The sequence below is a fragment of the Pseudorasbora parva genome, chromosome 24 (genome assembly GCF_024679245.1).
Source record: "Pseudorasbora parva isolate DD20220531a chromosome 24, ASM2467924v1, whole genome shotgun sequence".
Taxonomy (NCBI): domain Eukaryota; kingdom Metazoa; phylum Chordata; class Actinopteri; order Cypriniformes; family Gobionidae; genus Pseudorasbora; species Pseudorasbora parva.
In genome coordinates, this window is record NC_090195.1 from 37,016,355 (window position 1) to 37,043,637 (window position 27,283).

The window sequence follows — 27,283 nt, forward strand, 5'->3', positions numbered from 1 at the left end:
TCCCAATTTTGTGAAACCGGCCCTTTGTTCAGACGTTTCTCCCGCTGAAGCACGAGATGCTGTTTGGATCACGATCTTCAGGTTTCACACAGACTCAACATGCTTGCTTCAAGGAGAAAACAACAAAGGAAGTTCTAGCCAAACTGTGTTGGTCAGTACGTTGGTTAAAAGAGCCAAGGGATTCTTTCAGGGTTTCTTGTGTTGAAAACGCTTTTGAAAGAAGATTTCAAAGCATCTGATGAACATAAAGACACATGAGAGTCGTCAATTAAAGTCTCTCTGGCTCTGGACTAACATATGACTTTATTATAGGATCACTCCAAACTTTCCTCCAAAAAAATATGACTCTATAGGTAGTTTTTCTATCACTTTATTACGACCTATATTAATGTTTTAAAGTCATGCGCCCTCTAGCTGGCTTAAAAATAATGACAGTGTCGCGTTACATGACGTATGACTGCCGTTACCAATCAAAATGCATGTTCATTTTAATTTACAACCTCACCCACCCCATCCCTAAACCTACAGTGAGTTATAGTCCACACACTTTATGAGCACGTGTTCCCTGGGATCAAACTCACGATCGCATGATCACATGTTGTTGTATATTGCAATGCCTTACCAACTGAGCTATGCAAAAACTGAAATATTATGCAGATAAAAGGGAAAAATGCTTTAAAATGAAAGTGTCCAGCTGACAGTAGGGGCACAACTTTAGTAAACGCTCCTATGGGCGGTATTTCATGAGTTAAAATATTGCCGATAGGAGCACAACTTTAGTAAACGCTCCTATGGGTTGTATTTCATGAGTTAAAATATTGCCGATAGGAGCACAACTTTAGTAAACGCTCCTATGGGTCGTATTTCATGAGTTAAAATATTGTCGATAGGGGCACAACTTTAGAAAACGCTCCTATGGGTCGTATTTCATGAGTTAAAATATTGTCGATAGGGGCACAACTTTAGAAAACGCTCCTATGGGTCGTATTTCATGAGTTAAAATATTGTCGATAGGGGCACAACTTTAGTAAACGCTCCTATAGGTCGTATTTCATGAGTTAAAATATTGTCGATAGGGGCACAACTTTAGTAAACGCTCCTATGGGTCGTATTTCAAGAGTTAAAATATTGTCGATAGGGGCACAACTTTAGTAAACGCTCCTATGGGTCGTATTTCATGAGTTAAAATATTGTCGATAGGGGCACAACTTTAGTAAACGCTCCTATGGGTCGTATTTCATGAGTTAAAATATTGTCGATAGGGGCACAACTTTAGTAAACGCTCCTATGGGTCGTATTTCATGAGTTAAAATATTGTCGATAGGGGCACAACTTTAGTAAACGCTCCTATGGGTCGTATTTCATGAGTTAAAATATTGTCGATTGGGGCACAACTTTAGTAAACGCTCCTATGGGTCGTATTTCATGAGTTAAAATATTGTCGATAGAGGCACAACTTTAGTAAACGCTCCTATGGGTGGTATTTCATGAGTTAAAATATTGTCGATAGGGGCACAACTTTAGTAAACGCTCCTATGGGTGGTATTTCGTGAGTTAAAATATTGTCGATAGGGGCACAACTTTAGTAAACGCTCCTATGGGTGGTATTTCATGAGTTAAAATATTGTCGATAGGGGCACAACTTTAGAAAACGCTCCTATGGGTGGTATTTCAAGAGTTAAAATATTGTCGATAGGGGCACAACTTTAGTAAACGCTCCTATGGGTCGTATTTCATGAGTTAAAATATTGTCGATGGGGCAAAACTTTAGTAAACGCTCCTATGGGTGGTATTTCATGAGTTAAAATATTGTCGATGGGGCAAAACTTTAGTAAACGCTCCTATGGGTGGTATTTCATGAGTTAAAATATTGTCGATAGGGGCACAACTTTAGTAAACGCTCCTATGGGTCGTATTTCATGAGTTAAAATATTGTCGATAGGGGCACAACTTTAGTAAACGCTCCTATGGGTCGTATTTCATGAGTTAAAATATTGTCGATAGGAGCACAACTTTAGTAAACGCTCCTATGGGTCGTATTTCATGAGTTAAAATATTGTCGATAGGAGCACAACTTTAGTAAACGCTCCTATGGGTCGCATTTCATGAGTTTAAATATTGTCGATAGGGGCACAACTTTAGTAATCGCTCCTATGGGTCGTATTTCATGAGTTAAAATATTGTCGAAATGAGCACAACTTTAGTAAACGCTCCTATGGGTGGTATTTCATGAGTTAAAATATTGTCGATAGGGGCACAACTTTAGTAAACGCTCCTATGGGTCGTATTTCATGAGTTAAAATATTGTCGATAGGAGCACAACTTTAGTAAACGCTCCTATGGGTCGTATTTCATGAGTTAAAATATTGTCGATAGGAGCACAACTTTAGTAAACGCTCCTATGGGTCGTATTTCATGAGTTAAAATATTGTCGATAGGAGCACAACTTTAGTAAACGCTCCTATGGGTCGTATTTCATGAGTTAAAATATTGTCGATAGGAGCACAACTTTAGTAATCGCTCCTATGGGTGGTATTTCATGAGTTAAAATATTGTCGATAGGGGCACAACTTTAGTAAACGCTCCTATGGGTGGTATTTCATGAGTTAAAATATTGTCGATAGGAGCACAACTTTAGTAAACGCTCCTATGGGTGGTATTTCATGAGTTAAAATATTGTCGATAGGAGCACAACTTTAGTAAACGCTCCTATGGGTCGTATTTCATGAGTTAAAATATTGTCGAAATGAGCACAACTTTAGTAAACGCTCCTATGGGTGGTATTTCATGAGTTAAAATATTGTCGATAGGGGCACAACTTTAGTAAACGCTCCTATGGGTCGTATTTCATGAGTTAAATATTGTCGATAGGGGCACAACTTTAGTAAACGCTCCTATGGGTGGTATTTCATGAGTTAAAATATTGTTGATAGGAGCACAACTTTAGTAAACGCTCCTATGGGTCGTATTTCATGAGTTAAAATATTGTCGATAGGAGCACAACTTTAGTAAACGCTCCTATGGGTCGTATTTCATGAGTTAAAATATTGTCGATAGGGGCACAACTTTAGTAAACGCTCCTATGGGTCGTATTTCATGAGTTAAAATATTGTCCATAGGGGCACAACTTTAGTAAACGCTCTTATGGGTCGTATTTCATGAGTTAAAATATTGTTGATAGGGGCACAACTTTAGTAAACGCTCCTATGGGTCGTATTTCATGAGTTAAAATATTGTCGATAGGGGCACAACTTTAGTAAACGCTCCTATGGGTCGTATTTCATGAGTTAAAATATTGTCGATAGGGGCACAACTTTAGTAAACGCTCCTATGGGTCGTATTTCATGAGTTAAAATATTGTCGATAGGGGCACAACTTTAGTAAACGCTCCTATGGGTCGTATTTCATGAGTTAAAATATTGTCGATAGGGGCACAACTTTAGTAAACGCTCCTACGGGTCGTATTTCATGAGTTAAAATATTGTCGATAGGAGCACAACTTTAGTAAACGCTCCTACGGGTCGTATTTCATGAGTTAAAATATTGTCGATAGGAGCACAACTTTAGTAAACGCTCCTACGGGTCGTATTTCATGAGTTAAAATATTGTCGATAGGGGCACAACTTTAGTAAACGCTCCTACGGGTCGTATTTCATGAGTTAAAATATTGTCGATAGGAGCACAACTTTAGTAAACGCTCCTACGGGTCGTATTTCATGAGTTAAAATATTGTCAATAGGGGCACAACTTTAGTAAACACTCCTACGGGTCGTATTTCATGAGTTAAAATATTGTCGATAGGAGCACAACTTTAGTAAACGCTCCTACGGGTCGTATTTCATGAGTTAAAATATTGTCAATAGGGGCACAACTTTAGTAAACGCTCCTACGGGTCGTATTTCATGAGTTAAAATATTGTCGATAGGGGCACAACTTTAGTAAACGCTCCTATGGGTCGTATTTCATGAGTTAAAATATTGTCGATAGGGGCACAACTTTAGTAAACGCTCCTATGGGTCGTATTTCATGAGTTAAAATATTGTCAATAGGGGCACAACTTTAGTAAACGCTCCTATGGGTCGTATATCATGAGTTAAAATATTGTCGATAGGAGCACAACTTTAGTAAACGCTCCTATGGGTCGTATTTCATGAGTTAAAATATTGTCGATAGGAGCACAACTTTAGTAAACGCTCCTATGGGTCGTATTTCATGAGTTAAAATATTGTCGATAGGAGCACAACTTTAGTAAACGCTCCTATGGGTCGTATTTCATGAGTTAAAATTAGGGGTGTCCATGGTTAACCGATTGACCGATTAACCGTTAAAAATTGCGTAACCGAGTGAAACATTTTGCTCGGTTAAGTGGCGTCAATGACGTGCCTTGAATTTAGTTGTAATATATGTTTGCACCCCTATAGACCGCCAGAGCGCTCCCAGACATTTGTAGTATCCATAGGGTTAGGGTAGTATCCACAAGAAGAAGTCATGACCAGCTTTCTAAGCGGGCAAAGAAAGCGTGGGAGCACTTTAAAAATGAGAGTGACGGGGCGAAATGCAAGTATTGCAATGCAGTGCTTACCGCATTTTTCAGGCTATAAGTTGCTCCGGAGTATGAGTCGCATCAGTCAAAATATGCGTCATGAAGAGGAAAATAACACACGTCGCACTGGACTATAAGTCGCATTAGGGCAGAAGCAGAGCGCGAGCCGCGCGCGCTGTGCATAACGGATCAGAAGAAAGAAAGTTTGAAGTGAGAAACTTGTGAATGACTAGAGAAAAGCAGACGTTACTTTAACTGTAATGAAGAAAACAAAAAAGCTAATCGCGGACTGAAAGCAAGATGGCCAGAGCTGAAGGGACGAGTCCACAGATGCTTGAACTCTCTGCCGGGAGAGGCTCATCCGCGAGTCAAACGCTGAGTCTGTGTGAATCATTCTCGGCTGCATATTTTACTAACGTTACATGCTCTAATCATGCAGGCGCCCTCGCGGCCACTCGCATTGCTCGTGAACTGGAGCGCATCTCATCCTAATTTAACGAAACTCAGCGTACGCCTCGCAGACATGAAATAGATCTTAAGAAACTTGAAATGTCTTTTAACAATTTAAAACGAAAAGAAATAGGCTACTCTCTGATTGTGTAATCCATGATGTGCATTTCTCTCTATAGGCGCGTTCACTACGGAGATGGTGGTCGTCAAATTAATAAGCTAAAAATAACCCTGACGCACACTATGGTTAACCGAGTATTAACCGCTAAGGGCCTCGGTTAACGGTTAATGAAAAACTTGAAAACGTGCAGCCCTAGTTAAAATATTGTCGATAGGAGCACAACTTTAGTAAACGCTCCTATGGGTCGTATTTCATGAGTTCAAATATTGTTAATAGGAGCACAACTTTAGTAAACGCTCCTATGGGTCGTATTTCATGAGTTAAAATATTGTCAATAGGGGCACAACTTTAGTAAACGCTCCTATGGGTCGTATTTCATGAGTTAAAATATTGTCGATAGGAGCACAACTTTAGTAAACGCTCCTATGGGTCGTATTTCATGAGTTAAAATATTGCCGATAGGAGCACAACTTTAGTAAACGCTCCTATGGGTCGTATTTCATGAGTTAAAATATTGTCGATAGGGGCACAACTTTAGAAAACGCTCCTATGGGTCGTATTTCATGAGTTAAAATATTGTCGATAGGGGCACAACTTTAGAAAACGCTCCTATGGGTCGTATTTCATGAGTTAAAATATTGTCGATAGGGGCACAACTTTAGTAAACGCTCCTATAGGTCGTATTTCATGAGTTAAAATATTGTCGATAGGGGCACAACTTTAGTAAACGCTCCTATGGGTCGTATTTCAAGAGTTAAAATATTGTCGATAGGGGCACAACTTTAGTAAACGCTCCTATGGGTCGTATTTCATGAGTTAAAATATTGTCGATAGGGGCACAACTTTAGTAAACGCTCCTATGGGTCGTATTTCATGAGTTAAAATATTGTCGATAGGGGCACAACTTTAGTAAACGCTCCTATGGGTCGTATTTCATGAGTTAAAATATTGTCGATAGGGGCACAACTTTAGTAAACGCTCCTATGGGTCGTATTTCATGAGTTAAAATATTGTCGATTGGGGCACAACTTTAGTAAACGCTCCTATGGGTCGTATTTCATGAGTTAAAATATTGTCGATAGAGGCACAACTTTAGTAAACGCTCCTATGGGTGGTATTTCATGAGTTAAAATATTGTCGATAGGGGCACAACTTTAGTAAACGCTCCTATGGGTGGTATTTCGTGAGTTAAAATATTGTCGATAGGGGCACAACTTTAGTAAACGCTCCTATGGGTGGTATTTCATGAGTTAAAATATTGTCGATAGGGGCACAACTTTAGAAAACGCTCCTATGGGTGGTATTTCAAGAGTTAAAATATTGTCGATAGGGGCACAACTTTAGTAAACGCTCCTATGGGTCGTATTTCATGAGTTAAAATATTGTCGATGGGGCAAAACTTTAGTAAACGCTCCTATGGGTGGTATTTCATGAGTTAAAATATTGTCGATGGGGCAAAACTTTAGTAAACGCTCCTATGGGTGGTATTTCATGAGTTAAAATATTGTCGATAGGGGCACAACTTTAGTAAACGCTCCTATGGGTCGTATTTCATGAGTTAAAATATTGTCGATAGGGGCACAACTTTAGTAAACGCTCCTATGGGTCGTATTTCATGAGTTAAAATATTGTCGATAGGAGCACAACTTTAGTAAACGCTCCTATGGGTCGTATTTCATGAGTTAAAATATTGTCGATAGGAGCACAACTTTAGTAAACGCTCCTATGGGTCGCATTTCATGAGTTTAAATATTGTCGATAGGGGCACAACTTTAGTAATCGCTCCTATGGGTCGTATTTCATGAGTTAAAATATTGTCGAAATGAGCACAACTTTAGTAAACGCTCCTATGGGTGGTATTTCATGAGTTAAAATATTGTCGATAGGGGCACAACTTTAGTAAACGCTCCTATGGGTCGTATTTCATGAGTTAAAATATTGTCGATAGGAGCACAACTTTAGTAAACGCTCCTATGGGTCGTATTTCATGAGTTAAAATATTGTCGATAGGAGCACAACTTTAGTAAACGCTCCTATGGGTCGTATTTCATGAGTTAAAATATTGTCGATAGGAGCACAACTTTAGTAAACGCTCCTATGGGTCGTATTTCATGAGTTAAAATATTGTCGATAGGAGCACAACTTTAGTAATCGCTCCTATGGGTGGTATTTCATGAGTTAAAATATTGTCGATAGGGGCACAACTTTAGTAAACGCTCCTATGGGTGGTATTTCATGAGTTAAAATATTGTCGATAGGAGCACAACTTTAGTAAACGCTCCTATGGGTGGTATTTCATGAGTTAAAATATTGTCGATAGGAGCACAACTTTAGTAAACGCTCCTATGGGTCGTATTTCATGAGTTAAAATATTGTCGAAATGAGCACAACTTTAGTAAACGCTCCTATGGGTGGTATTTCATGAGTTAAAATATTGTCGATAGGGGCACAACTTTAGTAAACGCTCCTATGGGTCGTATTTCATGAGTTAAATATTGTCGATAGGGGCACAACTTTAGTAAACGCTCCTATGGGTGGTATTTCATGAGTTAAAATATTGTTGATAGGAGCACAACTTTAGTAAACGCTCCTATGGGTCGTATTTCATGAGTTAAAATATTGTCGATAGGAGCACAACTTTAGTAAACGCTCCTATGGGTCGTATTTCATGAGTTAAAATATTGTCGATAGGGGCACAACTTTAGTAAACGCTCCTATGGGTCGTATTTCATGAGTTAAAATATTGTCCATAGGGGCACAACTTTAGTAAACGCTCTTATGGGTCGTATTTCATGAGTTAAAATATTGTTGATAGGGGCACAACTTTAGTAAACGCTCCTATGGGTCGTATTTCATGAGTTAAAATATTGTCGATAGGGGCACAACTTTAGTAAACGCTCCTATGGGTCGTATTTCATGAGTTAAAATATTGTCGATAGGGGCACAACTTTAGTAAACGCTCCTATGGGTCGTATTTCATGAGTTAAAATATTGTCGATAGGGGCACAACTTTAGTAAACGCTCCTATGGGTCGTATTTCATGAGTTAAAATATTGTCGATAGGGGCACAACTTTAGTAAACGCTCCTACGGGTCGTATTTCATGAGTTAAAATATTGTCGATAGGAGCACAACTTTAGTAAACGCTCCTACGGGTCGTATTTCATGAGTTAAAATATTGTCGATAGGAGCACAACTTTAGTAAACGCTCCTACGGGTCGTATTTCATGAGTTAAAATATTGTCGATAGGGGCACAACTTTAGTAAACGCTCCTACGGGTCGTATTTCATGAGTTAAAATATTGTCGATAGGAGCACAACTTTAGTAAACGCTCCTACGGGTCGTATTTCATGAGTTAAAATATTGTCAATAGGGGCACAACTTTAGTAAACACTCCTACGGGTCGTATTTCATGAGTTAAAATATTGTCGATAGGAGCACAACTTTAGTAAACGCTCCTACGGGTCGTATTTCATGAGTTAAAATATTGTCGATAGGAGCACAACTTTAGTAAACGCTCCTATGGGTCGTATTTCAAGAGTTATAATATTGTCGATAGGATCACAACTTTAGTAAACGCTCCTACGGGTCGTATTTCATGAGTTAAAATATTGTCGATAGGGGCACAACTTTAGTAAACGCTCCTATGGGTCGTATTTCATGAGTTAAAATATTGTCAATAGGGGCACAACTTTAGTAAACGCTCCTATGGGTCGTATATCATGAGTTAAAATATTGTCGATAGGAGCACAACTTTAGTAAACGCTCCTATGGGTCGTATTTCATGAGTTAAAATATTGTCGATAGGAGCACAACTTTAGTAAACGCTCCTATGGGTCGTATTTCATGAGTTAAAATATTGTCGATAGGAGCACAACTTTAGTAAACGCTCCTATGGGTCGTATTTCATGAGTTAAAATTAGGGGTGTCCATGGTTAACCGATTGACCGATTAACCGTTAAAAATTGCGTAACCGAGTGAAACATTTTGCTCGGTTAAGTGGCGTCAATGACGTGCCTTGAATTTAGTTGTAATATATGTTTGCACCCCTATAGACCGCCAGAGCGCTCCCAGACATTTGTAGTATCCATAGGGTTAGGGTAGTATCCACAAGAAGAAGTCATGACCAGCTTTCTAAGCGGGCAAAGAAAGCGTGGGAGCACTTTAAAAATGAGAGTGACGGGGCGAAATGCAAGTATTGCAATGCAGTGCTTACCGCATTTTTCAGGCTATAAGTTGCTCCGGAGTATGAGTCGCATCAGTCAAAATATGCGTCATGAAGAGGAAAATAACACACGTCGCACTGGACTATAAGTCGCATTAGGGCAGAAGCAGAGCGCGAGCCGCGCGCGCTGTGCATAACGGATCAGAAGAAAGAAAGTTTGAAGTGAGAAACTTGTGAATGACTAGAGAAAAGCAGACGTTACTTTAACTGTAATGAAGAAAACAAAAAAGCTAATCGCGGACTGAAAGCAAGATGGCCAGAGCTGAAGGGACGAGTCCACAGATGCTTGAACTCTCTGCCGGGAGAGGCTCATCCGCGAGTCAAACGCTGAGTCTGTGTGAATCATTCTCGGCTGCATATTTTACTAACGTTACATGCTCTAATCATGCAGGCGCCCTCGCGGCCACTCGCATTGCTCGTGAACTGGAGCGCATCTCATCCTAATTTAACGAAACTCAGCGTACGCCTCGCAGACATGAAATAGATCTTAAGAAACTTGAAATGTCTTTTAACAATTTAAAACGAAAAGAAATAGGCTACTCTCTGATTGTGTAATCCATGATGTGCATTTCTCTCTATAGGCGCGTTCACTACGGAGATGGTGGTCGTCAAATTAATAAGCTAAAAATAACCCTGACGCACACTATGGTTAACCGAGTATTAACCGCTAAGGGCCTCGGTTAACGGTTAATGAAAAACTTGAAAACGTGCAGCCCTAGTTAAAATATTGTCGATAGGAGCACAACTTTAGTAAACGCTCCTATGGGTCGTATTTCATGAGTTCAAATATTGTTAATAGGAGCACAACTTTAGTAAACGCTCCTATGGGTCGTATTTCATGAGTTAAAATATTGTCAATAGGGGCACAACTTTAGTAAACGCTCCTATGGGTCGTATTTCATGAGTTAAAATATTGTCGATAGGAGCACAACTTTAGTAAACGCTCCTATGGGTCGTATTTCATGAGTTAAAATATTGTCGATAGAAGCGTAACTTTAGTAAACGCTCCTATGGGTCGTATTTCATGAGTTAAAATATTGCCGATAGGGGCACAACTTTAGTAAACGCTCCAATGGGTCGTATTTCATGAGTTAAAATATTGCCGATAGGGGCACAACTTTAGTAAACGCTCCTATGGGTCGTATTTCATGAGTTAAAATATTGTCGATAGGGGCACAACTTTAGTGAACGCTCCTATGGGTCGTATTTCATGAGTTAAAATATTGTCCATAGGGGCACAACTTTAGTAAACGCTCCTATGGGTCGTATTTCATGAGTTAAAATATTGTCCATAGGGGCACAACTTTAGTAAACGCTCCTATGGGTCGTATTTCATGAGTTAAAATATTGTCGATAGAAGCGTAACTTTAGTAAACGCTCCTATGGGTCGTATTTCATGAGTTAAAATATTGTCGATAGAAGCGTAACTTTAGTAAACGCTCCTATGGGTCGTATTTCATGAGTTAAAATATTGTCGATAGAAGCGTAACTTTAGTAAACGCTCCTATGGGTCGTATTTCATGAGTTAAAATATTGTCGATAGGGGCACAACTTTAGTAATCGCTCCTATGGGTCGTATTTCATGAGTTAAAATATTGCCGATAGGGGCACAACTTTAGTAAACGCTCCTATGGGTCGTATTTCATGAGTTAAAATATTGTCGATAGGGGCACAACTTTAGTAAACGCTCTTATGGGTCGTATTTCATGAGTTAAAATATTGTCGATAGGGGCACAACTTTAGTAAACGCTCCTATGGGTCGTATTTCATGAGTTAAAATATTGTCGATAGGGGCACAACTTTAGTAAACGCTCCTATGGGTCGTATTTCATGAGTTAAAATATTGTCGATAGGGGCACAACTTTAGTAAACGCTCCTATGGGTCGTATTTCATGAGTTAAAATATTGTCGATAGGGGCACAACTTTAGTAAACGCTCCTATGGGTCGTATTTCATGAGTTAAAATATTGTCGATAGGGGCACAACTTTAGTAAACGCTCCTATGGGTCGTATTTCATGAGTTAAAATATTGTCGATAGAAGCGTAACTTTAGTAAACGCTCCTATGGGTCGTATTTCATGAGTTAAAATATTGTCGATAGGAGCACAACTTTAGTAAACGCTCCAATGGGTCGTATTTCATGAGTTAAAATATTGCCGATAGGGGCACAACTTTAGTAAACGCTCCTATGGGTCGTATTTCATGAGTTAAAATATTGTCGACAGGGGCACAACTTTAGTGAACGCTCCTATGGGTCGTATTTCATGAGTTAAAATATTGTCGATAGAAGCGTAACTTTAGTAAACGCTCCTATGGGTCGTATTTCATGAGTTAAAATATTGTCGATAGAAGCGTAACTTTAGTAAACGCTCCTATGGGTCGTATTTCATGAGTTAAAATATTGTCGATAGAAGCGTAACTTTAGTAAACGCTCCTATGGGTCGTATTTCATGAGTTAAAATATTGTCGATAGGAGCACAACTTTAGTAAACGCTCCTATGGGTCGTATCTCATGAGTTAAAATATTGTCAATAGGAGCACAACTTTAGTAACCGCTCCTATGGGTCGTATTTCATGAGTTAAAATATTGTCGATAGGTGCACAACTTTAGTAAACGCTCCTATGGGTCGTATTTCATGAGTTAAAATATTGTCGATAGGAGCACAACTTTAGTAAACGCTCCTATGGGTCGTATTTCATGAGTTAAAATATTGTCGATAGGAGCACAACTTTAGTAAACGCTCCTATGCGTCGTATTTCAAGGAAGTGACAAACAACTTATATAGGCGTATTGGTTGGAGGACATGTTGGATTACTCCTTTACGGACTCAATATTTCCAATATGATCTGATGAATAATGGCAGAATAGCTCATGAAAGTGCCAGATGAAAGACATGTGGGCATAGCATGTGTCCGGCAGATATAAGCATGTCTACCATCAGAACGAAAAGCAGTGAGCTGGATCTCTCCACAGATGTCCCAAACTCACAGCGCCGCCCCATCGGCTCTTCAAATCCAATAACAAGACATCAAACGCCACAGAAAATGGAGCCAGTCCAGTCCGAACAGATCTAATGACACGACACAGAGTACATGGGCATAATGTTTTGCACGTGTTGAGGTAGAGAAGGTGTTCTATGTACAATGAGAATGTGAACATGCTAAAAACTCAGTAGCTTGATTCCTCATGTCCCAAGAATGGCAGCGATTTGACTGATCTCTTCACCTCTGTTTTCCCTGCTCTCGTCCTGATCATACTCGAGGGAGCCTGAATTGGTTGCAGATGTTTGCTTCAAATAGGTACAAAACGTGAGACGCCGCTTGATCGGGATTTCACCTCAAGGCAACATTTGGAGGAAACACACCGTTTATAACTGGGCTGTGAGAGGGAAAAACTGGCTAGGCAACAGTAAATAAAGGTTCAAAAGGTTAACAGGCAACTTTTGCATGGTCGCATTATCTGTGCAAGAGTAAAAGTAGCCTAATGCCTTCCGTGTGTGTGTGTATGTGTGTGTGTATGAGTGCGTTATTTACTGGAGGAATCCGAGCACATGTTCACAAACACACACTTCAAAGAGCTTCGCCATCCAGATGTCAGCTTGACTTTGTTTGACACTGATAGAACATGAAAGAATTTGGCTTTAAGTTTCCTTTGCTATAAACAACATTAACGTTTTGCCAGAGGGACATTTTACAACTCATTTATTTTTCTGCCCAATGCAAAACATCATGAAAAGACACTCGCAAAATCTGACACACACAACAAATGGCAACTGAAAAGCAGCAGATGTTCCGACACCTTCATATTCCGTTCATTAACATATTTCCTGACAGATTACAGGGATCTCTTACATTCACACTTCAGCTCAGGTGTAAATACATTATGCATTGCATTTATTTACTATTTCCTGGTTATTAATATATATAAACTGTACTTTGTATTAGAATTAAGTGTCAATAATAATGCAAAACTTGTTTTTTTAATAGTGTAAAACGAACTAGACATGCCAAAGATCCCAAGATCTAATCATCATAACAGCCACTTTAAATTAAAACACAAACAATCCCACACTGCAACCCAGTAATTCATTACTTATTGACTGTTCTTTTTTTTAATCCTGGCATTTTAGAGTGTGTTATTATAGAGCCTAATGCTTGTTTATGAATTAGTGAATGAAGTGTTACAGTAACAGTAGTTCTCACAGGATGTGACTGGAGTCTAACCTCTCAGATCATATCAAACACATTTATTAAGATGTTGCTTTGACTAGTATATGAAATAATAAACTATTGTATCCAATGCAATCGCCATCAGCATGCATAATGAATCCATAAGCAAGTTATGGGAATATAACTGTGCATTCAAGCATACACAGACATCGATATGGACTCAAACAATGATTTAAATGCATTACCACAGCAGCCCCAGTTCTCTAACTCTGACACAGTGACGCCTGGGTGGGAATAACGGAGCAGATCAACAAGTCCAAACTGTTGTTAAAATGTCGCTATTCTTCATTATTATCAGCGTCAGTGCTTTTACCGCGTATCAATCACAGTAAAAACGATGTTTTCAAATGGTAAAACCAGTCAATTATTGACATTAAAACAAATAGAAGCATTACGGGAGAAGTAAAAAGCGGACTTACCCTGAGTATAAACGAAGGCGCAGAAGTTGCCAGAGAGAAGCAAAATGATTATCTCAACACACACATACATCTTATTGAAATCCTAACGGGCATGGTGGAGTCGAACGCAAATGAGACGCGAGCTCCATGAGAGCGGGAGCGCGTGAGTGAGTCCGCGGCGGGTCCGCACGCACAGGCCGCACTGGAGACGCGGAGCGCGGCGTGGAGATCTGAGCATGTGCGGAGGGCTGATGGAGGGCTGGAGGAGGGCTGGGTTAACGGAGAGAGCCATGAGAATCAGCGCACTTATACCGTTATGTGCCCGAGGGGTGGGGTGAGTGAGGGGGGCGGACGCACGAGAGGGAGAGACACAAGAGCCAGACAAAACTTCAAAAGATTAGACAGACGTTTATTAGTTTGCGCTTCTCTGGCTCTGATTTACTCGCGCTGATAACAGACTTCAGAACTTCAGTTACAAAGAAAATATCACATTAGCTACACAGATGGAAAGACTAAGAAAAAGATGTAAAAAACACTGATAGATAGATAGATAGATAGATAGATAGATAGATAGATAGATAGATAGATAGATAGATAGATAGATAGATAGATAGATAGATAGATAGACGGACAGATGGACAGATGGATAGATGACAGATAGATGATAGAAGGACAGGATGATAGATGATATATAGATGAAAGATGGATAAACAGACAGATAGATGATTGATGGATGGACAGATAGATGATAGATTGATATGTGGATGGAAGGATGGGTGGATAGATGATAGATTATATATAAATGATAGATGATAGTTTATATAAAAATGATAGATGGATGATAGAAAGATAGATGAAAGGATGGATGGATAGGTAGATGATAGATTGATAATGGATGGATGGATGATGGATGGATGGATGGATGGATGGATGGATGGATGGATGGATGGATGGATGGATGGACTGTTCAGACTATTCAGGCTCTGGTGTTCAGTCTCTGGTGTTCAGTCTCTGGTGTTCAGGCTCTGGTGTTCAGTCTCTGGTGTTCAGGCTCTGGTGCTCAGACTCTGGTGCTCAGGCTCTGGTGTTCAGGCTCTGGTGCTCAGGCTCTGGTGCTCAGGCTCTGGTGTTCAGGCTCTAGTGTTCAGGCTCTGGTGCTCAGGCTCTGGTGTTCAGGCTCTGGTGTTCAGACTCTGGTGTTCAGGCTCTGGTGCTCAGGCTCTGGTGCTCAGACTCTGGTGTTCAGACTCTGGTGTTCAGACTCTGGTGTTCAGACTCTTGTGCTCAGGCTCTGGTGTTCAGGCTCTGGTGCTCAGGCTCTGGTGTTCAGGCTCTGGTGCTCAGGCTCTGGTGTTCAGGCTCTGGTGTTCAGGCTCTGGTGCTCAGGCTCTGGTGCTCAGGCTCTGGTGTTCAGGCTCTGGTGTTCAGGCTCTGGTGTTCAGGCTCTGGTGCTCAGGCTCTGGTGTTCAGGCTCTGGTGTTCAGGCTCTGGTGCTCAGGCTCTGGTGCTCAGGCTCTGGTGCTCAGACTCTGGTGTTCCGGCTCTGGTGTTCAGACTCTTGTGTTCAGACTCTTGTGTTCAGGCTCTGGTGTTCAGGCTCTGGCGTTCAGTCTCTGGTGTTCAGGCTCTGGTGCTCAGGCTCTGGTGTTCAGGCTCTGGTGTTCAGGCTCTGGTGCTCAGGCTCTGGTGCTCAGGCTCTGGTGTTCAGGCTCTGGTGTTCAGGCTCTGGTGCTCAGGCTCTGGTGTTCAGGCTCTGGTGCTCAGGCTCTGGTGCTCAGGCTCTGGTGTTCAGGCTCTGGTGTTCAGGCTCTGGTGCTCAGGCTCTGGTGTTCAGGCTCTGGTGCTCAGGCTCTGGTGTTCAGGCTCTGGTGCTCAGGCTCTGGTGTTCAGGCTCTGATGTTCAGGCTCTGGTGTTCAGGCTCTGGCGTTCAGGCTCTGATGCTTAGGCTCTGGTGCTCAGGCTCTGGTGTTCAGGCTCTGGTGTTCAGGCTCTGGTGCTCAGGCTCTGGTGTTCAGGCTCTGGTGTTCAGGCTCTGGTGCTCAGGCTCTGGTGCTCAGGCTCTGGTGTTCAGGATCTGGTGCTCAGGCTCTGGTGTTCAGGCTCTGGTGTTCAGGCTCTTGTGTTTAGGCTCTAGTGCTCAGGCTCTGGTTTTCAGGCTCTGGTGTTCAGGCTCTAGTGCTCAGGCTCTGGTGTTCAGGCTCTGGTGTTCAGGCTCTGGTGTTCAAAATCTTGTGCTCAGGCTCTGTTTCTTAGGCTCTGGTGTTCAGGCTCTGGTGTTCAGACTCTTGTGTTCAGGCTCGGGTGTTCAGGCTCTGGTGTTCAGACTCTGGTTCTCAGGCTCTGGTGTTCAGGCTCTGGTGTTCAGACTCTTGTGTTCAGGCTCTGGTGTTCAGGCTCTGGTGTTCAGACTCTGGTGTTCAGGCTCTGGTGTTCAGGCTCTGGTGTTCAGACTCTGGTGTTCAGACTCTTGTGTTCAGACTCTGGTGTTCAGGCTCTGGTGTTCAGACTCTGGTGTTCAGACTCTTGTGTTCAGGCTCTGGTGTTCAGGCTCTGGTGTTCAGACTCTTGTGTTCAGGCTCTGGTGTTCAGGCTCTGGTGTTCAGGCTCTGGTGTTCAGACTCTTGTGTTCAGGCTCTGGTGTTCAGGCTCTGGTGTTCAGACTCTGGTGTTCAGGCTCTGGTGTTCAGGCTCTGGTGTTCAGGCTCTGGTGTTCAGACTCTTGTGTTCAGACTCTGGTGTTCAGGCTCTGGTGTTCAGACTCTGGTGTTCAGACTCTTGTGTTCAGGCTCTGGTGTTCAGGCTCTGGTGTTCAGACTCTGGTGTTCAGACTCTTGTGTTCAGGCTCTGGTGTTCAGGCTCTGGTGTTCAGACTCTGGTTCTCAGGCTCTGGTGTTCAGGCTCTGGTGTTCAGACTCTGGTTCTCAGGCTCTGGTGTTCAGGCTCTGGTGTTCAGACTCTTGTGTTCAGGCTCTGGTGTTCAGGCTCTGGTGCTCGGGCTCTAGTGTTCCGGCTCTGGTGTTCAGGCTCTGGTGTTTAGGCTCTGGTGTTCAGGCTCTGGTGCTCAGGCTCTGGTGTTCAGGCTCTGGTGCTCAGGCTCTGGTGTTCAGGCTCTGGTGCTCGGGCTCTGGTGTTCAGGCTCTAGTGTTCAGGCTCTGGTTTTCAGGCTCTGGTGCTCGGGCTCTAGTGTTCAGGCTCTGGTGTTCAGGCTCTGGTGTTCAGGCTCTGGTGCTCGGGCTCTGGTGTTCAGGCTCTGGTGTTCAGGCTCTGGTGTTTAGGCTCTGGTGTTCAGGCTCTGGTGCTCAGACTCTGGTTAACCAGAATAAAAAAACAGCTAAATAAGAAAAAGCAATTTAACTCAAACCATCTCGAGATTGAGAAATAACACAAATCTAAGTATTGTTCCGCCGAGGGCTTGTGACATCTGTATATGATTCCCATGACTCTCCTGACCTTTGACCGGAGGTATCCTGCTCCTTAGGCCATTACAGCACAATCATATTACAACAGATGTCCACTGTTCTTTCCCAAACGCATGTTTGATCGACACTGGAGGGGAAAATATGATCTTTGACCCTTTCACATCAGCACTGGTTTGTCACAATCTGCCACTTGAAAATAAATAAAACAAGAGATATGCAAAAATATGCTAGGGAAAAAGTCTGAGATTAGATCTTTTGAGGCAAATCCAGCCCCATTATATTTAATGCATGCAACACAACATGATGGCAGATGTTCCTCCACGAGCTTCAGCTCAGATGTGTCTCTGTGCACTGCCCAGAATAAAACCTGCTGTTGGGTTTGAACGCTATTATTTTGCACTTATGGGTCGACGCTATATACATTTAAATATCTGTTTATCAAGCTAATGACACACTATCTGAAGCCAGACATAAGCGATATATCTTGAGATAATTATAGTAGGTGTTCCAAGCTGAACTTAAATTGGAGGTCGTAATGTCTTTTTCTTTGGTGAAGGCAAATAAGTGGTATTTAATGAGCTACTTTATAACTTCAGTGCAGGAACTTCCGCTCCATCTTCTGCTGTGCTGTAATTAATACTCACAATTGAAACGTCAGTCTTTGTTGTGGCGTTGCTTGAGACGCAGCTTGAGAGAGAGACGAGAGAGCAGCAGGAAGTGGCACTAACTCTCCGATGTGGTTCACACACACACACACACACACACCATATCAAACCAACACTATATAAAGCCACGCAAACCACACATGAAAGTAGTGTCACCTTCATCAACCTAATGAGCACAGCTCCCTGATCACAGAGTAGAGTACAGTACACACACACACACACACACACACACACACACACACACACCTGGCCCCGTCATATACGCATACAAGTCACAAAGTCACAGTGATTGGACAGAGATAATAACCATGGGCTGTACTTATTTTACACCTGTATGCCAAATAGATAATTTGATTTGATTTTGTAATCTTACCTGTATATCTGTATAATCCTACCTCACCTGTACCTTTCATTATATAGCCCATTATATCATACAAAACCTTCCTAGTAACAAGACGAACGCTACCATATTACATTAATAATAATACTGTACATTAATACATTAATAACTAAATTGTGATTAATCGCGAGTTAACTCATGACAATATGCGATTAGTCGTGATTAAATATTATAATCGATTGACAGCCCTAAAAGGAGCGTATTACTTCTAAATTAAGATGTTTTTTGGTGTAAGCATTATGTGGACCTCAGAGAACATCATGAAAATGACCCGTTTAAAGCTCTTAAAGTGACTGTTTACATGATTTCCCCACAGCATTCCTCTGTGAGGAGAAAAACAGTCATGCTGTTGGTAAATGATGTGTTGGTGTGTGTGTGTGGCAGTGCCAGTCTGAGGGTGGCAAACCCTGAAAAACAACCCCAACTCATGCCAACTCCCCCGGCCATCTGTGCTCGTGTCCTGGAGGTGCAAACTTTCCCAATAAACTGCTTTCCCACTGAACATTTGCTCATAAACACACACAGCATTCAGAGTTCAGCACCATCACAATATTAGGCACATTTAGGAAAAAAGAAAATTTATTCAATAGACAATAAACACTTGATTTGCTTTTTACAAAATCTATAAAAAAGGTAATTTGATCTGCAATGTCCAAAAACGGCTTCATGACAATAAAAAAAAATTAATGATAAACAGTTAAATTACATAATCATCCATGACATTTTTTAATCATGTGCGGTCACTGTATAAATAAAACATTGAAATTAAATTAAATACAAACAAATAGCTGACATGATGAACTTTTTCCATCATGGGGGGGATAAACACCAGAAATACAATATGAAAAGTACAGTGCATGATAATGTGATCGAGAGGCTGGGATCTGGCCCATATCCTCCTGGACCCAGTAACAGAGTTTGTCCACTGTAGTGGCAATTATATTCTAGTGAGTTTCTCTGACATCACACACGTCACCATGTAAAGTCAGGATGTCCTGTAAAGAGCACATTCGGGGCTTTGCACAGAGACCAAATGTGTGGAGGTATCACCAGGACAACAACTTGGTCTTTAAAATGGCTGACACTAATGTTTAACACGCTACAATTTTGTAATTATAATTTAAATCTGATTAATTGTCTAATTGTTTCTTATAAATCAACATCTCAGGAAAATGTTATGGGGTTTCTAATCAAAATATGACTTTTTGTTACAAAACAAGGCATTGATTTGATAAATGTCCACTGTAGAGACGCCAGGACTTAAATCATGTTCATCAGGCATTCTGGAGACACAACGAGTGAATAGGGGAAGAAATTACATATCAATATTCCTATGAAATATTACATATATAATGAAAATGTTGTGAACTATTACTCCCATTATTACACTTCTTTTTTCTCATGTTGCACCAAGAACACATTAATATGCAAATTAGATGCAGTGTATAAATACATTGTATTGAACGGGAAAATCCAAGTATGGCCGTTTTACACACACATTGCACATGGTAAAATGGTATATCAATGCATTGTTATATCTTGCATAGCACAGTTCAGAATCATATTTAAACAAAGTTTGTTTAAAAAAATGTACTCCTGAAACTTTGGTAAATGATTGGTAAATTAAAATTAAATCCTGTTGTTTTTGCTATTTACATTTCCTGTAATTTAATTTTTTTAACAACTGAGTCCTGGTGTCAACTACAGAGGACATATTATAACATATGAATAAAACATTATTTTGTCCATTTGTTTCTTATGCTCTAAACAATGTAATGACATGGAAAAATAGGAAAAAAAAGAAAAATAATTCTGGGTCCACGGAGGCTATCCATGTTACATTCTGGAGGTTGGCTTAAAGGCTCATGTGCTGGAGTCAGTATCTGTAATGCCATCTCCTGTGGCGGTGCTGGGCCTCCTGGAGCTCCTGCAGGCTCCTGCCATCGTGGCTGGTTTCGATGCACAGGACGATGAAGTGGTTGGAGCAGCTGCGGGTCTGCTGGTTCAGTAAGCCGCTGTAGAGGAACGAGGCCTGGCCGGTGATGGCCATATCTCCAGCTCTCCAGGACTCACAGCTCAGAGCATCCAACCGCCGGCCTCTCTCTGAAGAGCCATGCCAGACCGCCTTCTGAGGCCTGAACACACACACACACACACACACACAGAATTATGCATTTTATTTCTGGATAAAAAAATCCTCAATTGACTCAAATATCGTCATGTTGCATCATCTGAGGATTTTTTGGCCAGAGGCTAAAGTCCAGTAGAGGATCTATTTAGACTAAAGACTACAGTCAGTAGAGGAGCTATTTAGACTAAAGACTACAGCCAGTAGAGGAGCTATTTAGACTAAAGACTACAGCCAGTAGATGAGCTATTTAGACTAAAGACTACAGTCAGTAGAGGAGCTATATAGACTAAAGACTACAGCCAGTAGAGGAGCTATTTAGACTAAAGACTACAGTCAGTAGAGGAGCTATTTAGACTAAAGACTACAGTCAGTAGAGGAGCTATTTAGACTAAAGACTACAGCCAGTAGAGGAGCTATTTAGACTAAAGACTACAGTCAGTAGAGGAGCTATTTAGACTAAAGACTACAGCCAGTAGAGGAGCTATTTAGACTAAAGACTACAGTCAGTAGAGGAGCTATTTAGACTAAAGACTACAGCCAGTAGAGGAGCTATTTAGACTAAAGACTACAGTCAGTAGAGGAGCTATTTAGACTAAAGACTACAGCCAATAGAGGAGCTATTTAGACTAAAGACTACAGCCAGTAGAGGAGCTATTTAGACTAAAGACTACAGTCAGTAGAGGAGCTATTTAGACTAAAGACTACAGCCAGTAGAGGAGCTATTTAGACTAAAGACTACAGTCAGTAGAGGAGCTATTTAGACTAAAGACTACAGTCAGTAGAGGAGCTATTTAGACTAAAGACTACAGTCAGTAGAGGAGCTATTTAGACTAAAGACTACAGCCAATAGAGGAGCTATTTAGACTAAAGACTACAGCCAGTAGAGGAGCTATTTAGACTAAAGACTACAGTCGGTAGAGGAGCTATTTAGACTAAAGACTACAGTCAGTAGAGGAGCTATTTAGACTAAAGACTACAGCCAGTAGAGGAGCTATTTAGACTAAAGACTACAGCCAGTAGAGGAGCTATTTAGACTAAAGACTACAGTCGGTAGAGGAGCTATTTAGACTAAAGACTACAGTCAGTAGAGGAGCTATTTAGACTAAAGACTACAGCCAGTAGATGAGCTATTTAGACTAAAGACTACAGCCAGTAGATGAGCTATTTAGACTAAAGACTACAGTCAGTAGAGGAGCTATTTAGACTAAAGACTACAGCCAGTAGAGGAGCTATTTAGACTAAAGACTACAGCCAGTAGAGGAGCTATTTAGACTAAAGACTACAGCCAGTAGATGAGCTATTTAGACTAAAGACTACAGCCAGTAGATGAGCTATTTAGACTAAAGACTACAGTCAGTAGAGGAGCTATTTAGACTAAAGACTACAGTCGGTAGAGGAGCTATTTAGACTAAAGACTACAGTCAGTAGAGGAGCTATTTAGACTAAAGACTACAGCCAGTAGAGGAGCTATTTAGACTAAAGACTACAGCCAGTAGAGGAGCTATTTAGACTAAAGACTACAGCCAATAGAGGAGCTATTTAGACTAAAGACTACAGTCAGTAGAGGAGCTATTTAGACTAAAGACTACAGTCAGTAGAGGAGCTATTTAGACTAAAGACTACAGCCAGTAGAGGAGCTATTTAGACTAAAGACTACAGTCAGTAGAGGAGCTATTTAGACTAAAGACTACAGCCAGTAGAGGAGCTATTTAGACTAAAGACTACAGTCAGTAGAGGAGCTATTTAGACTAAAGACTACAGCCAGTAGAGGAGCTATTTAGACTAAAGACTACAGTCGGTAGAGGAGCTATTTAGACTAAAGACTACAGTCAGTAGAGGAGCTATTTAGACTAAAGACTACAGCCAGTAGAGGAGCTATTTAGACTAAAGACTACAGCCAGTAGAGGAGCTATTAAGACTAAAGACTACAGTCAGTAGAGGAGCTATTTAGACTAAAGACTACAGTCAGTAGAGGAGCTATTTAGACTAAAGACTACAGCCAGTAGAGGAGCTATTTAGACTAAAGACTACAGCCAGTAGAGGAGCTATTTAGACTAAAGACTACAGCCAGTAGAGGAGCTATTTAGGCTAAAGACTACAGCCAGTAGAGGAGCTATTTAGACTAAAGACTACAGTCAGTAGAGGAGCTATTTAGACTAAAGACTACAGTCAGTAGAGGAGCTATTTAGACTAAAGACTACAGTCAGTAGAGGAGCTATTTAGACTAAAGACTACAGTCAGTAGAGGAGCTATTTAGACTAAAGACTACAGCCAGTAGAGGAGCTATTTAGACTAAAGACTACAGTCAGTAGAGGAGCTATTTAGACTAAAGACTACAGCCAGTAGAGGAGCTATTTAGACTAAAGACTACAGTCAGTAGAGGAGCTATTTAGACTAAAGACTACAGCCAGTAGAGGAGCTATTTAGACTAAAGACTACAGTCGGTAGAGGAGCTATTTAGACTAAAGACTACAGCCAGCAGAGGAGCTATTTAGACTAAAGACTACAGTCAGTAGAGGAGCTATTTAGACTAAAGACTACAGCCAGCAGAGGAGCTATTTAGACTAAAGACTACAGCCGGTAGAGGAGCTATTTAGACTAAAGACTACAGTCAGTAGAGGAGCTATTTAGACTAAAGACTACAGCCAGTAGAGGAGCTATTTAGACTAAAGACTACAGTCAGTAGAGGAGCTATTTAGACTAAAGACTACAGCCAGTAGAGGAGCTATTTAGACTAAAGACTACAGCCAGTAGAGGAGCTATTTAGACTAAAGACTACAGTCAGTAGAGGAGCTATTTAGACTAAAGACTACAGCCAGTAGAGGAGCTATTTAGACTAAAGACTACAGTCAGTAGAGGAGCTATTTAGACTAAAGACTACAGTCGGTAGAGGAGCTATTTAGACTAAAGACTACAGTCAGTAGAGGAGCTATTTAGACTAAAGACTACAGCCAGCAGAGGAGCTATTTAGACTAAAGACTACAGTCAGTAGAGGAGCTATTTAGACTAAAGACTACAGCCAGCAGAGGAGCTATTTAGACTAAAGACTACAGCCGGTAGAGGAGCTATTTAGACTAAAGACTACAGTCAGTAGAGGAGCTATTTAGACTAAAGACTACAGCCAGTAGAGGAGCTATTTAGACTAAAGACTACAGTCAGTAGAGGAGCTATTTAGACTAAAGACTACAGCCAGTAGAGGAGCTATTTAGACTAAAGACTACAGTCAGTAGAGGAGCTATTTAGACTAAAGACTACAGCCAGTAGAGGAGCTATTTAGACTAAAGACTACAGTCAGTAGAGGAGCTATTTAGACTAAAGACTACAGTCAGTAGAGGAGCTATTTAGACTAAAGACTACAGTCGGTAGAGGAGCTATTTAGACTAAAGACTACAGTCGGTAGAGGAGCTATTTAGACTAAAGACTACAGTCGGTAGAGGAGCTATTTAGACTAAAGACTACAGCCAGTAGAGGAGCTGTTTAGACTAAAGACTACAGTCAGTAGAGGAGCTATTTAGACTAAAGACTACAGTCAGTAGAGGAGCTATTTAGACTAAAGACTACAGTCAGTAGAGGAGCTATTTAGACTAAAGACTACAGTCAGTAGAGGAGCTATTTAGACTAAAGACTACAGCCAGTAGAGGAGCTATTTAGACTAAAGACTACAGTCAGTAGAGGAGCTATTTAGACTAAAGACTACAGCCAGTAGAGGAGCTATTTAGACTAAAGACTACAGTCGGTAGAGGAGCTATTTAGACTAAAGACTACAGTCAGTAGAGGAGCTATTTAGACTAAAGACTACAGCCAGTAGAGGAGCTATTTAGACTAAAGACTACAGCCAGTAGAGGAGCTATTAAGACTAAAGACTACAGTCAGTAGAGGAGCTATTTAGACTAAAGACTACAGTCAGTAGAGGAGCTATTTAGACTAAAGACTACAGTCAGTAGAGGAGCTATTTAGACTAAAGACTACAGCCAGTAGAGGAGCTATTTAGACTAAAGACTACAGTCAGTAGAGGAGCTATTTAGACTAAAGACTACAGCCAGTAGAGGAGCTATTTAGACTAAAGACTACAGTCAGTAGAGGAGCTATTTAGACTAAAGACTACAGCCAGTAGAGGAGCTATTTAGACTAAAGACTACAGTCGGTAGAGGAGCTATTTAGACTAAAGACTACAGCCAGCAGAGGAGCTATTTAGACTAAAGACTACAGTCAGTAGAGGAGCTATTTAGACTAAAGACTACAGCCAGCAGAGGAGCTATTTAGACTAAAGACTACAGCCGGTAGAGGAGCTATTTAGACTAAAGACTACAGTCAGTAGAGGAGCTATTTAGACTAAAGACTACAGCCAGTAGAGGAGCTATTTAGACTAAAGACTACAGTCAGTAGAGGAGCTATTTAGACTAAAGACTACAGCCAGTAGAGGAGCTATTTAGACTAAAGACTACAGCCAGTAGAGGAGCTATTTAGACTAAAGACTACAGTCAGTAGAGGAGCTATTTAGACTAAAGACTACAGCCAGTAGAGGAGCTATTTAGACTAAAGACTACAGTCAGTAGAGGAGCTATTTAGACTAAAGACTACAGTCGGTAGAGGAGCTATTTAGACTAAAGACTACAGTCAGTAGAGGAGCTATTTAGACTAAAGACTACAGCCAGCAGAGGAGCTATTTAGACTAAAGACTACAGTCAGTAGAGGAGCTATTTAGACTAAAGACTACAGCCAGCAGAGGAGCTATTTAGACTAAAGACTACAGCCGGTAGAGGAGCTATTTAGACTAAAGACTACAGTCAGTAGAGGAGCTATTTAGACTAAAGACTACAGCCAGTAGAGGAGCTATTTAGACTAAAGACTACAGTCAGTAGAGGAGCTATTTAGACTAAAGACTACAGCCAGTAGAGGAGCTATTTAGACTAAAGACTACAGTCAGTAGAGGAGCTATTTAGACTAAAGACTACAGCCAGTAGAGGAGCTATTTAGACTAAAGACTACAGTCAGTAGAGGAGCTATTTAGACTAAAGACTACAGTCAGTAGAGGAGCTATTTAGACTAAAGACTACAGTCGGTAGAGGAGCTATTTAGACTAAAGACTACAGTCGGTAGAGGAGCTATTTAGACTAAAGACTACAGTCGGTAGAGGAGCTATTTAGACTAAAGACTACAGCCAGTAGAGGAGCTGTTTAGACTAAAGACTACAGTCAGTAGAGGAGCTATTTAGACTAAAGACTACAGTCAGTAGAGGAGCTATTTAGACTAAAGACTACAGTCAGTAGAGGAGCTATTTAGACTAAAGACTACAGTCAGTAGAGGAGCTATTTAGACTAAAGACTACAGCCAGTAGAGGAGCTATTTAGACTAAAGACTACAGTCAGTAGAGGAGCTATTTAGACTAAAGATTACAGCCAGTAGAGGAGCTATTTAGACTAAAGACTACAGTCAGTAGAGGAGCTATTTAGACTAAAGACTACAGCCAGTAGAGGAGCTATTTAGACTAAAGACTACAGTCGGTAGAGGAGCTATTTAGACTAAAGACTACAGTCAGTAGAGGAGCTATTTAGACTAAAGACTACAGCCAATAGAGGAGCTATTTAGACTAAAGACTACAGCCAGTAGAGGAGCTATTTAGACTAAAGACTACAGCCAGTAGAGGAGCTATTTAGACTAAAGACTACAGTCAGTAGAGGAGCTATTTAGACTAAAGACTACAGTCAGTAGAGGAGCTATTTAGACTAAAGACTACAGTCAGTAGAGGAGCTATTTAGACTAAAGACTACAGTCAGTAGAGGAGCTATTTAGACTAAAGACTACAGTCGGTAGAGGAGCTATTTAGACTAAAGACTACAGCCAGTAGAGGAGCTATTTAGACTAAAGACTACAGCCAGTAGAGGAGCTATTTAGACTAAAGACTACAGCCAGTAGAGGAGCTATTTAGACTAAAGACTACAGCCAGTAGAGGAGCTATTTAGACTAAAGACTACAGCCAGTAGAGGAGCTATTTAGACTAAAGACTACAGCCAGTAGAGGAGCTATTTAGACTAAAGACTACAGCCAGTAGAGGAGCTATTTAGGCTAAAGACTACAGCCAGTAGAGGAGCTATTTAGACTAAAGACTACAGCCAGTAGAGGAGCTATTTAGACTAAAGACTACAGTCAGTAGAGGAGCTATTTAGACTAAAGACTACAGTCAGTAGAGGAGCTATTTAGACTAAAGACTACAGTCAGTAGAGGAGCTATTTAGACTAAAGACTACAGCCAGTAGAGGAGCTATTTAGACTAAAGACTACAGTCAGTAGAGGAGCTATTTAGACTAAAGACTACAGTCAGTAGAGGAGCTATTTAGACTAAAGACTACAGCCAGTAGAGGAGCTATTTAGACTAAAGACTACAGCCAGTAGAGGAGCTATTTAGACTAAAGACTACAGTCAGTAGAGGAGCTATTTAGACTAAAGACTACAGTCAGTAGAGGAGCTATTTAGACTAAAGACTACAGTCAGTAGAGGAGCTATTTAGACTAAAGACTACAGTCAGTAGAGGAGCTATTTAGACTAAAGACTACAGTCAGTAGAGGAGCTATTTAGACTAAAGACTACAGTCAGTAGAGGAGCTATTTAGACTAAAGACTACAGTCAGTAGAGGAGCTATTTAGACTAAAGACTACAGTCAGTAGAGGAGCTATTTAGACTAAAGACTACAGCCAGTAGAG

At 40.9% G+C, this 27,283-nt stretch overlaps 2 protein-coding genes across 2 annotated transcripts in view; both read right to left on the bottom strand.

Annotated features, from left to right (window-relative positions):
- The window catches only part of reck (reversion-inducing-cysteine-rich protein with kazal motifs), an 87,101-nt gene extending 72,865 nt beyond the window's left edge, over positions 1-14,236 (bottom strand). The window contains exon 1 of the mRNA XM_067434597.1: positions 13,989-14,236. Coding sequence (XP_067290698.1) covers positions 13,989-14,058 — 70 coding nt within the window. The 5' untranslated portion in view covers positions 14,059-14,236. The remainder of the gene's footprint in view (positions 1-13,988) is intronic.
- A 4,806-nt stretch (positions 14,237-19,042) lies between these two features.
- The window catches only part of col15a1a (collagen, type XV, alpha 1a), a 101,504-nt gene continuing 93,263 nt past the window's right edge, over positions 19,043-27,283 (bottom strand). Inside the window, exon 41 of the mRNA XM_067435120.1 lies at positions 19,043-20,587. Within this exon, the coding sequence (XP_067291221.1) occupies positions 20,329-20,587 (259 nt within the window). The 3' untranslated portion in view covers positions 19,043-20,328. The remainder of the gene's footprint in view (positions 20,588-27,283) is intronic.